The sequence below is a fragment of the Anguilla rostrata genome, chromosome 3, assembly GCF_018555375.3.
Source record: "Anguilla rostrata isolate EN2019 chromosome 3, ASM1855537v3, whole genome shotgun sequence".
NCBI classification, from domain to species: Eukaryota; Metazoa; Chordata; class Actinopteri; order Anguilliformes; family Anguillidae; genus Anguilla; species Anguilla rostrata.
The window spans coordinates 32,318,954-32,333,152 of NC_057935.1; the positions used below are offsets into that span (position 1 = coordinate 32,318,954).

Sequence of the window (14,199 nt, forward strand, 5' to 3'; positions counted from 1 at the left end):
ATGTGACGGTATGAAAATTTCACGGTATGATAATTGTACTACTCAATATCACGATTTTCGGTATATCACGTTTTAAGCTAAAAAAGGTTTAAGGTTTTAAGCTAAAAAAAAAATAAAAAATCACACAAAGTTTACAACTCGATCTGTTTATTTATGGATCTGCAGATTTTTTAAACCATTTTAATTGAAAAATAAAACAAAAAATGCAACTGTATAGTTCACTCCTTGTAATTGCATATTTAAAATAATAAAAATCATTTTTCCTGAATCCAAAGTGAGCCCACACGGATGAACGAGTTCGCTTTTTGAGAGGATATAATTAGGGGTCCAAGCAGCGAAGCTGGTGGAACCCTATTGTATCTTTAGGGGTCCAAGCAGCGAAGCTGGTGGAACCCTATTGTATCTGTTAGGATTATTAGGGGTCCAAGCAGCGAAGCTGGTGGAACCCTATTGTATCTGTTAGGATTATTATTAGGGGTCCAAGCAGCGAAGCTGGTGGAACCCTATTGTATCTGTTAGGATTATTATTAGGGGTCCAAGCAGCGAAGCTGGTGGAACCCTATTGTATCTGTTAGGATTATTAGGGGTCCAAGCAGCGAAGCTGGTGGAACCCTATTGTATCTGTTAGGATTATTATTATTAGGGGTCCAAGCAGCGAAGCTGGTGGAACCCTATTGTATCTGTTAGGATTATTATTATTATTAGGGGTCCAAGCAGCGAAGCTGGTGGAACCCTATTGTATCTGTTAGGATTATTAGGGGTCCAAGCAGCGAAGCTGGTGGAACCCTATTGTATTTGTTAGGATTATTATTATTATTCTTATTATTTTTCTCCGGTAAAAGTGTCTGAGGCTCAGCAACCATAAGTCCTGGAGCGACCAAATTTGGCAGGTGGGTTTCTATGTGCCCCCACTACTCAGGCACTAAAAATCACGTACGTCGGCCAGATGGTGGCGCTATAACAAAGGGTTTTGCGTAAAAGGCCATAACTCCCACACCATAAGTCCGATCAACACAAAACTTCATCAACATATGCATGTGAACGTGCTCTATACCTTTGCCATTGGGACCACCTGTGTCCGCCATATTGTTTGCCCGCCATTTTGACTTTTTAGTTGGGGCGTGGCAGTTTTCTCCGCTAAAATGTCTGAGGCTCAGCAACCATAAGTTGTAGACCAACCAAATTTGGTAGGTGCGTTCCTGTGGCCCCCCACTACTCAGGCACTAAAAATCACCTATGTCGGCCAGATGGTGGCGCTATAACAAAGGATCATACTTTAAAAGGTCATAACTCCCACACCGTAAGTCAGATCAACACAAAACTTAATCGACTGATGCATCTGAGTGTGCTCTACAACTTTCCTATTGGGAGCACCTATGTCCGCCATATGGTTTGCACACCATTTGGACTTTTTCATTAGGTGGGGTGCGGAAAAGCTGGAGCTCCAAATCCAAACGATTACGACATCGAGTAAACTTCTTTACGGCAAGCGACAACCATGGCGACGCTAGTTTTTATCAGTGAAAGCACGGTCTGACACTGCCACCTAGCGTGCATGCTAGGATAGGCGACCAAAAGTTTTTCAGTAAAAGCTTTCTGAGAGGATGAATAATTACTTTTCTTTGGCATGGATCCATTTGAAGACAGTATCGGGTGAGTTTGTTTAGTCTTTGAATCTGTCATTATGCTGAGAAATAGTTAAACCATTTTATTGATAGGTTCTGAGTTTCTGTGCACACGCGCGAAAACACGCTGGTATAATAAAACAATGACGGTAATACATATATAGTCCGCTTCGTTCCGTTGCTACCATAACATAACAGACTATCTTATGTCTACAGCTGCAGTTCTCGCTGCAATTTCAAACATTGAATATTCACAAAAGACGCAATTTATACTTTTCTTTGGCATGGATCCATTTGAAGACAATATCGGATGAGTTCGTTCAGTCTTTAAATCTGTCATTATGGTGAGAAATAGCTAAACCATTGTATTGATAGGTTCTGAGTTTCTGTGCACACGCGCGAAAACACGCTGGTATAATGAAACAATGACGGTAGCCTAATACATATATGGCCCGCTTCGTTCGTTGCTACCATAACATAACGACCTACAGCTGCAGTTTCTCGCTGCAATTACTAATATTGAATATAAACAAAAGACGCATTTACGCTGTAGTCTGCCAATGTCTAAAATAATACGGTCCATTTGAAGACAACATCGGTGAGTTCGTTTAGTCTTTAAATCCGTCATTGTGCTGAGAAATTTTATTCTCAATTTAATTTCTAAATTGACTGTAAGCTTAGGGTTGTAACTAGGTAGTTGTTCCGTAGGTGACTTAGTCTTAACTCGTCTTAACTATTGCTTGAATGTTCTCATAGACTGCGTTGTTGCTGTTCTTGTTTGTGTTAGCGTTAATCAGTTTAACCAACTGGGTCCAAGTTGAACTATGCGGATGTTTCCTGCACTTGGAACGGTATTTCTCTCTAGGGTTTTCGGCACACTAATTCCTGGTTATGGTTATACATTTTGTTGTACGTCGCTCTGGATAAGAGCGTCTGCCAAATGCCTGTAATGTAATGTAATGTAATGTAATGCAATATTCCGTAGCAACAAGATAAACCCGACATTAGCCCTAAAATATGCCAATACAGCAGTGAAAAGGCTGCTCACTGAATAACGAAATAAACGAGACAATTCAAAACAAAAATTATACCATGTCATTCTACAGTCAATATCTGGGACTAAACATTTAATAAATATACAATCTTACCATCGGTTTTACGCGTAGAGATGTCCCTTTTGCGAATGAGTGGTTATATATTGTCTTGGATAATCCGTTTGTGAAATGTCGGATATTTTCAAAAATAGCTGTGCGTAATACCACACCTTTTGCTTACGGCGTTGTCGTTCTTCTTAGACCAATTTGGCTTGATTGACAATTCATTTATTCAGTAGGTGAGAGTGTAAGCTTTCTAACGATGTATAATATGTCTGATTTGGCTTTTGGAATAGCGTTTTATAGGTCAGCTTAACCGAAAATTTTCTGATCTGCCAATGTCTACATAAATAAACCGGTAGGCTGCTCTGCGGTCAGCACGCGGTCGCGAGTTGATATTAAGTCCTTTTTTAGTTTTTTCTCAATGTTGTCTTTATCATTTGAAATGTGCATTTAGTGTCATTATTCTATCTGTCTCTGTGGCGCTCTGAAATGTGCATTCTCTGCTAAACTGAGCAATGGATTGGAATATGTGTCTGACGTAGTGTTGCACGGTATGCCAAAACTTCAGCACTTTCTGGGTACTTAAAAAAAAAAAAAAAACAGAAAAAAAACGGTTTCGTGTTTGAATTTCCGATGTTCGGTAGTTCTGTGTCAAATGTAAAAGCCAGGGAAATGTGTCTCCCGCATTACTGATTTAGAGGATGAAAAGTGTAGTTTGTCAGAATCTTCGCTAGATGGCAGTAGCAACTAAGGTTGCCAAGTGAGGTGACCTGCGCTTGTGCATTCACTTCCCTGATACAGCGCAAGCTTTGACTCAGTTCACTTCAGTAGCAATAGGTGTTCCAATTTGGAAATATTTTATTATAGATAGATGCTGTATTGTTATTAAAATATGCTGTTTTTAATCTATTTAAAGGTGAAAGACCTGTTTTAAAATTATTTACTTTACAACTGTTTAATTTTTGAAATATTTTTAACATTTTTCTATTGTTCAGTGTTGTAACACTATAGGCCTATGCATATTAATATGTTGAAGAGGCTTCAACTTAAAGGTTGTTAATGAACCAGGTTGTTCATAAACCATGAATTCGAAAATGAGGTCAACCCTTGTGGACATTATGTTTCTGATCTATTAAGGTAATTTCAGTATCGTTAGGTACGAGTATCTAATTAGCATCGTTTCAGTTTCAAATATCATTTCAGTATTGAGTATCGTAATACTAAACCTGGTATCACTATCAAAGTCAAAATTTTGGTATCGTGACAACACTAGTGTGACACCTTTTTAGTTGCGGCGCAGAAATGCTGCAGCTGTGCATACACGCCGGACCATCAAAGTGTTACGACATGCCGTCTAAGTGTTACGACATAGTAAGGGCCTTGACGGGAAGCGGCCGGACACATCTATGGCGACGTAACTAAGTCATCCGACAGCGTCTCTTAGCTCAAATTGGCCGAAGTCATCAATATTTTATACAATCATCATGATATTCAGTAGATATGTTGGGTGAAGGCATATGATCATGAGGACAAAGCCATTTTAAATCGCTCCATAGGGGGCGCGATGGTGCCAATGCTTGGACCCTCCCAACGCCGTTGCGGCTTTATTATTATTATTATTCTTATTTTTTCTCCGGTAAAAGTGTCTGAGGCTCAGCAACCATAAGTCCTGGAGCACCAAATTTGGCAGGTGGGTTTCTATGTGCCCCCACTACTCAGGCACTAAAAATGACGTACGTCGGCCAGATGGTGGCGCTATAACAAAGGGTTTGCGTAAAGGCCATAACTCCCACACCATAAGTCCGATCAACACAAAACTTCATCAACATATGCATGTGAACGTGCTCTATACCTTTGCCATTGGGACCACCTGTGTCCGCCATATTGTTTGCCCGCCATTTAGACTTTTTAGTTGGGGCGTGGCAGTTTTCTACGCTAAAATGTCTGAGGCTCAGCAACCATAAGTTGTAGACCAACCAAATTTGGTAGGTGCGTTCCTGTGGCCCCCCACTACTCAGGCACTAAATATCACCTATGTCGGCCAGATGGTGGCGCTATAACAAAGGATCATACTTTAAAAGGTCATAACTCCCACACCGTAAGTCAGATCAACACAAAACTTAATCGACTGATGCATCTGAATGTGCTCTACAACTTTCCTATTGGGAGCACCTATGTCCGCCATATGGTTTGCACACCATTTGGACTTTTTCATTAGGTGGGGTGCGGAAAAGCTGGAGCTCCAAATCCAAACGATTACGACATCGAGTAAACTTCTTTACGGCAAGCGACAACCATGGCGACGCTAGTTTTTATCAGTGAAAGCACGGTCTGACACTGCCACCTAGCGTGCATGCTAGGATAGGCGACCAAAAGTTTTTCAGTAAAAGCTTTCTGAGAGGATGAATAATTACTTTTCTTTGGCATGGATCCATTTGAAGACAGTATCGGGTGAGTTCGTTTAGTCTTCGAATCTGTCATTATGCTGAGAAATAGTTAAACCATTTTATTGATAGGTTCTGAGTTTCTGTGCACACGCGCGAAAACACGCTGGTATAATAAAACAATGACGGTAATACATATATAGTCCGCTTCGTTCCGTTGCTACCATAACATTACAGACTATCTTATGTCTACAGCTGCAGTTCTCGCTGCAATTTCAAACATTGAATATTCACAAAAGACGCAATTTATGCTGTACTTTGCCAATGTCTAAATAAATAATACGCTACGGTAAAGCTTTGAGAGGATGAATCATTACTTTTCTTTGGCATGGATCCATTTGAAGACAATATCGGATGAGTTCGTTCAGTCTTTAAATCTGTCATTATGGTGAGAAATAGCTAAAACCCTTGTATTGATAGGTTCTGAGTTTCTGTGCACACGCGCGAAAACACGCTGTATAATGAAACAATGACGGTAGCCTAATACATATATAGTCCGCTTCGTTCCGTTGCTACCATAACATAACAGACTATCTTGTGTCTACAGCTGCAGTTTCTCGCTGCAATTACTAATATTGAATATAAACAAAAGACGCATTTTACTGTAGTCTGCCAATGTCTAAATAATACGGTCCATTTGAAGACAACATCGGGTGAGTTCGTTTAGTCTTTAAATCCGTCATTGTGCTGAGAAATTTTATTCTCAATTTTATTTCTAAATTGACTGTAAGCTTAGGGTTGTAACTAGGTAGTTCCGTAGGTGACTTAGTCTTAACTCGTCTTAACTATTGCTTGAATGTTCTCATAGACTGCGTTGTTGCTGTTCTTGTTTTGTGTTAGCGTTAATCAGTTTAACCAACTGGTCCAAGTTGAACTATGCGCTGTTTCCTGCATTGGAAGGTATTTTCTCTCTAGGGTTTTCGGCAACTAATTCCTGGTTATGGTTATACATTTTGTTGTACGTCGCCTGGATAAGAGCGTCTGCCAAATGCCTGTAATGTAATGTAATGTAATGTAATGTAATGCAATATTCTAGCAACAAGATAAACCCGACATTAGCCCTAAAATATGCCAAACAGCAGTGAAAAGGCTGCTCACTGAATAACGAATAAACGAGACAATTAAAACAAACATTATACCATGTCATTCTACAGTCAATATCTGGGACTAAACATTTAATAAATATACAATCTTACCATCGGTTTTACGCGAGAGATGTCCCTTTTGCGAATGAGTGGTTATTATTGTCTTGGATAATCCGTTGTGAAATGTCGGATATTTTCAAATAGCTGTGCGTAATACCACACAGTTGCTTACGGCGTTGTGTCTTCTTAGTCAATTTGGCTTGATTGACAATTCATTTATTCAGTTAGGTGAGTATAAGCTTTCTAACGATGTATAACATGTCTGATTTGGCTTTTGGAATAGCGTTTATAGGTCAGCTTAACCGAAAATTTTCTGATCTGCCAATTACATAAATAAACGGTGGCTGCTCTGTCCCGTGGTCGCGAGTTGATATTAATCCTTTTTTTAGTTTTTTCTCAATGTCTTTTATTATTTGAAATGTGCATTTAGTGTCATATTCTATCTGTCTCTGAGGCGCTCTGAAATGTGCATTCTCTGCTAAACTGAGCAATGGATTGGAATATGTGTCTGGCGTAGTGTTGCACGGTATACCAAAACTTCAGCACTTTCTGGTACTTAAAAAAAAAAAAAAAAAAAAAACGGTTTCGTATTTGAATTTCCCGATGTTCGGTAGTTCTGTGTCAAATGTAAAAGCCAGGGAAATGTGTCTCCCGCATTACTGATTTAGAGGATGAAAAGTGTAGTTTGTCAGAATCTTCGCTAGATGGCAGTAGCAACTAAGGTTGCCAAGTGAGGTGACCTGCGCTTGTGCATTCACTTCCCTGATACAGCGCAAGCTTTGACTCAGTTCACTTCAGTAGCAATAGGTGTTCCAATCTGGAAATATTTTATTATAGATAGATGCTGTATTGTTATTAAAATATGCTGTTTTTAAATCTATTTAAAGGTGAAAGACCTGTTTTAAAGATTATTTACTTTACAACTGTTTAATTTTTAAAATATATTTAACATATTTTTCTATTGTTCAGTGTTGTAACACTATAGGCCTATGCATATTAATATGTTGAAGAGACTTCAACTTAAAGGTTGTTAATGCACCAGGTTGTTAATAAACCATGAATTAGAAAATGAGGTCAACCCTTGTGGACATTACGTTTCTGATCTATTAACCTCTTAGCGCACAGCCCCTAGTGGTGGGCACGCCCGCTTGCCTAGATTACTAAAGTCAAACATTCGGTGCTACTGCAACCAACGTGTGAGAGGAAAACAGAAACGCGTTGTTTCAGTTTCATTAGTAGACGATACATGACAACTATGCCGAAAACGGAGTTTCGCAGCCCCACCATTGTCCCTCCGGTCGTTCATTTAACACGCACCCCCTCCCGCAGTCTCATCTAAAAACACCCCCCACCCTTGACATAATGGACAATATTGTCTATCCTGGCATTAATAAAAATATTCTTTCACCACTAAAAATCGTATTCCGTCATAGCAACAAGATAAACCCGACAGTAGCCCTAAGATATGCCTATACAGCAGTGAAAACGCTGCTCACTGAATAACGAAATAAACAAGAAAAAGTTTTTTAAAAGGATACCATGTCATTCTACAGTCAATATCTGGGACTAAATATTGAATAAATATAAAAGCTTACTGTTGGTTTTACGTGTAGAGATGTCCCTTTTGAGACTGCGTGGTCATATATTGTCTTGGACAATCCGTTTGGGAAATATAGGCGCATCTGTGACGCCTGGGTATCTTCCAAAATAGCTGTGTGTAACACCACACCTGTTGTTTACGGCGTCGTCGCCCTTTTTAGTACAGTCTGACTTGATTGACAATTCATTTATTCAGTAGGCGAGAGTATAAGCTTTCTAACGATGTATAACATGTCTAATTCTGCTTTTGGAATAGCGTTTTATAGGTCAGCGTAACAGAAAATATTCTTAGCATCATATTCACTTACGCATTCACCCTGTTAGCAGACAAATACGATGCACCTAATGAAACGTGATCAAGGATATTTCGTAATTTCTTGGAAAATACTATTATTATTGAGGACTTCTGAACATAGCTAAGCCATATGTTTGCTGATAGACCTAGCTGACATCGTTTTCTGGAGTAAAACGAAGCGAATAGAACAATATCGTTGATACTGTCTCTGTCTCTATCTACTGAACATAGAGGAGATTTCATCATTGCTATGCAAGTATTACCGTTCAAAATATTTCGGTTATATACGTTATTTTTGAAATTGAGTATCTTTAAATAGGTTAGTGGTGTTATATAATGTAAATATTTCACACTGTAATGTAAGCGTTAGACGGAAGTGTAATAGTTTTTGTGAAGCATGCAACAGTGATGACGTCAGAGCTGGAACATTGCCAAAACGTGGTGGACGGGTGAAAATTGTTTTCATGTTGTCTCATCCCCATACAAGAAAACATACGAGAGTACAGAATATAGAAATACACACAAGTTAATTATTACACATTTAGGTACTGTACCGCATTGTATGACGATGTTTTTGCATTATTTTTTTAATCTGATGGCAATGTTTCATCTTAAACCCTCATAAGGGGCTCATTTATATGCTTTATAATGGACAAAAAGCATTTTATTCAATTTTGGAGAGATTTTGGATATGTTTCTGGACACCTAGCTATTTTAGACCACTGTACTGACTGAAAGCTTGTAATTCCCATTTGAAAATTATGCAACAGTGATTTTCTTGAGTCAAAACAGTTGATTTGTAGTGAAATACATGGATATGTTATGATTTACAGCAATGCATAATTTAGACATTTTGGATAGATTTGGAGATGCTGGGTACACTGCTTAGATTTTGCTTCATACATCTATAGTAGTTCTACATATCCTCCCTTAGATTTTATGAACTTGTGGTCAAGAAGTTTTTGACCTAGCACATGTATAGTTTAACCTCCTGCATATATTCCATCTCGCAGTATTTCACTGCAAACTTAAAAAGTGCAAATTTATTTTGGATTTTTTGTCAAAACAATTGCATTTGTGGCACTTTATTTCTTCCAAAATTATGAATATAAACTAATCTGTGTTAGTATTGTAAATTGTACAAATGTCTTGCTTCATTTAAGCCATTTTTCAAGTCTCTGTGGTGTTCACGTCTGGAGTTATAAAGCTTTAAATAGGGTACCCCCTAAATGGGCAAGGATTGGCAAAATTTGGCTTGTGCCTTAAGAGGTTAAGGTAATTTCAGTATCGTTAGGTACTGAGTATCGAATTAACACCGTTTAAGTTTCAAGTATCATTTCAGTATTGAGTATCGTAATACTAAACCTGGTATCAGTATCAAAGTCAAAATTTCGGTATCGTGACAACACTAGTGTGACGCCTTTTTTAGTTGCGGCGCAGAAACACTGCAGCTGTGCATGCACACCGGACCATCTAAGTGTTATGACATGCCATCTAAGTGTTACGACATAGTAAAGGCCTTGACGGGAAGCGGCCAGGACACATCCATGGCGACGTAACTAAGTCATCCGACAGCGTCTCTTAGCTCAAAATTGGCCATAAGTCATCAATATTTCATACGATCATCATGATATTCAGTAGATATGTTGGGTGAAGGTGTATGATCATGAGGACAGAGCCATTTTAAAATCGCTCCATAGGGGGCGCGATGCTGCCAGTGCTTGGACCCCTTCCAACGCCGCTTGCGGCTTTAATTCTTCATTACAGTTGGTATCAGAATCACCGTCAGACATCGCAAGTGTTGTAAGAGACTGCAAACGGAGATGCCATGTAGCTGTATAACAGCTAGCTAGCCAGCGTTGCCAGGTGGGAAATATTAAACTATCGTACCGGAGGCTTAAAATTATCAGATTTTAAAGAAAATTATTGTACACAGCGATAACAAGAGAAATCATGGGTTTAAATATGTAATTTCACAAAAATAGCGTATTTATTGTAAGCAACAACCTTGTTTGACTCGCCTTCTCACATACTTCAGCCATTGAATGCAATACCAACAGCCACAAAGGGGAGAAAAACATTTGCGCACCACATGCGTGGAAGCAGGCAACTTCCTGGATCCTACTCAAATGAATGACACTCACTGGTCTAAGGATGATGTCAAGTAGCCTACAATTAAATCGCAATCGCTCAAACATGTAATCGTTATAATTGAGAGCTGTAACATTACAATTCATCAGCATGGAAACAACAGTTGTATAAGTCACCAGTGTAGAATTATAATGTTGTGCTGTGTCAATGTATTTAATATGCTGTATCAATATTTCTTTGTTCTTGTGAAAGCATGTTTCTTTTCAAAACATCCAAAAAAGTCTCTCAGTGCATACCTGGCCCTACCTAGTCTGTGAGTTCAACTTCAACCTCAGTTCTTCCGACGACTTTCTCTTTGCCTCTCTCCTGCTTTCGCCTGACTCCTCGGCACTAATTTAGCTAATTTTTTAACATAAACAAAAAAAAATAACATTGCTGGTAATTTGTAGGTAGCATGTTAACTTTCTACATCAGAAAGAACGAGTGGGAGAGCGGCAGCCATGCAGCAGCTCGCTCCTGTGGGGGCACGCACGTCATGCATCAAGCAAAATGATTGTCTGAAAAGACGCGACCTGTGTTTTTAAATGACTTTGCCTCTAAATACAGATCTAGGATCAGATTTCATTATCTCAATTCAGGTCCAGTATATTATTTAATGTGGGTTATTTAGATATTTTATGAGGGTAATTTAATAGGGTAATCCTCGCATGAAAATAGCTTTTGTCATGTGATTTACTATCACGGTATTACGGTACGTTTATGATAGTACGATTTCATATTTGAATTTTACGGTATACCATCACATCACTAATCCAGGGGCTGCTGGTAATTGTGAATTTGGCATTTATTCTTGTTCCAGGTCCATCCCAAATGGTGTTCATGACCAGAATATTAGTGAAGATTGGCCATTTGTCGTAATTAGGAGTTAATTGGGCCTTAATTGGCACCTGTGGCTGTATTTAAGGGCCTACCTTCAGAGCCACTGCTTTTTTGCCCTTGATACTTTGGGGAAATCCAAGTCCTCAAAAAAACAAGACCAGGTCAAAACCTAGTATATGGCTGGACCCGTCGACCAATGGTGTAACTTCATAACTCGGCCGACCAATGGTGTAACTTCATCACTCATTCACTCAGTAAGTCACAGACATTCGCATTTGTAGGGCTGGCCACTGTTGTGGCCCAGCCAAAAAAAAAGTTTAGTGCAAATACTTTTCCAATATAATAAATAGTCTACATAAATAAATAGATCAACCGTCCAATCTATACACTTGAGTAAAGCAGATCGTGGAATTCTTGCCAACTTAATTCGTAAACTTGTCTATTGTAGACTAACTTCGGATTAAAGCTAAATCATGACTAATACAAAGCAAACAGTGATAGCAAAGACACGGTTGTACAGTGGCGCGATACAGCTAACGTCTTAACCTGGATGATTAGTTCACTTGCTTGTAACTATTAGGTTAATCTCTGCTAAATTAAACTGGGCTAATCTCAACAGTAAATTAGACCTCTTGCCCTCTTAATGATAGCGTCAGACCACCTAGCCAACTAGTTAGACTAACACTTTACAAAACACAAAATTTGAGTTTGAAATATTTCGCAATAATTAAACGTTACTTTGGGACCTATAGACTAATGTTAACTTTATGTAACTCTGGCTTCACACCCATCAGTAGCAGTCAGAGCAGAGTTTGCTAGCAAGCCACAAAAATGAATCAGTGACAATGGAAAAACAGATAAATAAACGTTAGCGGGACAAAAAGTCTGTAAATTACCCACTCTACTTTTATCTGAAATCTAACGACGTGTGATTGCGATAAAGGCTAACGTTAGCTATAACATTTTTGTCGTTAAATTAGGTTAGCTGGCTAACTTGCCGTTTATTTCTCCGAAAACAAAAGCTGTTTATGGGGGTAGTACCAAACGACTTACGTTGAGTTTCTTTCATGCGTGTCTCGATTCAATTTAAACTACTGGTTTATTCCTCTTCATTTAGATATCTTCCCGTCATAGTCAGTTTAAATGGTAGCTAAAACTAAACCAGGTTAAAACCTAGTATATGGCTGGACCTAACACACGTGATCCGGCCGACCAATGGTGTAACTTCATAACTCGGCCGACCAATGGTGTAACTTCATCTCTCAGTCAGTCAGTCAGTCACAGACATTCGCGTCTGTAGGTCTGGCCCTACTGTTGCGGTCCAGCCAAAAAATGTGGACCTCCACAAGTCCGGTTCCTCCTTAGGAGCAATTTACAAACAACTGAAGTTACCATGAGCATCTGTTCAAACAATTGTATGCAAATGTAAAAATCTTGGGACCACACAGACACTGCATCGTTCAGCAAGGAGGCACATATTAAGTCCCAGGGCTGAACAAACTTTGGACCAAAAGGTTCAACTGAACCCCAAGACAACAACCAAGGAACTGGTGAAGGAGTTGGAGGCATCAGGAACCAAAGTATTTGCTTCCACCATTAAGAGAATCCTACATTGCCATAGCCTGAAAGGCTGTCGTGCAAGGAAGAAGCCCCTACTCCAAGACCGGCATAAAAAAGCCAGAATGAAGTTTGCAGGTGATCACCAGGATGAAGACCTAGCCTTTTGGAGGAGTGTTCTCTGGTCAGATGAAACAAAAAATGCACTGTTTGGCCATAATGATCAGCGCTATGTATGGAGGAAAAAGGGTGAGGCTTTTCATCCGAAGAACACATCCCAACTGTGAAGCATGGGGGTGGCAGCATCATGTTGTGGGGGTGTTAGATGGCATCATAAGGAAGGAGGATTATCTAGAAATACTGAAGCAACACCTCAAGACATCAGCTAGAATGTTAAAACTTGGTCGCAACTGGGTCTTCCAGCAGGACAGTGATCCTAAGCATACCTCCAAAGTTGTTGAAAAATGGCTTAAAGACAACAAAGTGAAAGTATTGGACCTGCATCTCATAGAAAATTTGTGGACTGAAATGAAAAAGTGCGCCTAAGCAAGGAGGCCCACAAACACTGAGATACACCAGTTCTGTCTGGAGGAATGGGCAAAAATTCAGGCAAAGTACTGAGAAGTTTGTGGATGGCTACCCCAAGCGTTTGATTCAGGTTCAGCAATTAAAAGGCAAATGCACCAAATACTAACAAAGTGTATGTAAACTTTTGACCCACTGAAAATCTGATATAGTATATAAAAGGTTAATTAAATCTGTCTCTTAGCTATTATTTTGAAATTACCTCTTATGAAAATAAAGAAGATATCCTAATTGACTTAACACAGGAAATGTACGTTAACATGAAATGAGTTGTGAAAAATTGAGTATGAATGTCTTTAGCCTGAGTGTATGTAAACTTTTGGCCTCAACTGCAAGTGCATGTGCCAGAGGTTCTGCTTTTGTACATCCTGGTGAAGGATGGCCAGTGGAGGCATGACACCAAACCAGTTGCAGGGAGCGACGCCAGCCAGCTTACCCCTCCACCATGATCATTTGTGTCGTGTCTGCCTGCAGTATCCCGAGCTGCTGGTGGCTTCATACAACAACAATGAGGATGCCCCCCACGAGCCGGATGGCGTGGCGCTGGTGTGGAATATGAAATACAAGAAGACCACGCCGGAGTATGTCTTCCACTGCCAGGTAAGTGAGCCCAAGATCTCACCATCTGCATCATTACAGCTGCCCCTGGCCTTTGAGTGATGTCACTGGCACAGCATACTGTCCTCTCTGCCACATCTGGCCACAAACGTTGAACGAGGTGCTAGAGGAAACTGGTGGTGCCACATTCAAATTCAATTCACCGCTAAGCAATTCAAATGCACCGTGTAGTGGTCTAATTCACTAATGTGCAGATTAAGACAAGGGTCCCCCTGTTGCACGGAAATAATGGCATGGGATGGCAGGAGGGCGGCTCCATGGCCT

At 39.7% G+C, this 14,199-nt stretch overlaps 1 protein-coding gene and 1 long non-coding RNA gene across 4 annotated transcripts in view; one reads left to right on the plus strand and one right to left on the minus strand.

The window, feature by feature from the left end:
• dync1i2a (dynein, cytoplasmic 1, intermediate chain 2a) overlaps positions 1-14,199 on the plus strand; it is a 65,591-nt gene that overhangs the window by 38,816 nt on the left and 12,576 nt on the right. For all 3 annotated transcript variants that reach the window (XM_064327174.1, XM_064327176.1, XM_064327175.1), the window contains one exon: positions 13,792-13,917. In XM_064327174.1, the coding sequence (XP_064183244.1) occupies positions 13,792-13,917 (126 nt within the window). The remainder of the gene's footprint in view (positions 1-13,791; positions 13,918-14,199) is intronic.
• Positions 10,374-12,092, minus strand: LOC135250658 (uncharacterized). The gene is made up of 2 exons (XR_010328974.1): positions 11,914-12,092; positions 10,374-11,836 (listed from the first exon to the last, which is right to left on the minus strand). It is a non-coding gene; the product is annotated as an uncharacterized LOC135250658 (long non-coding RNA).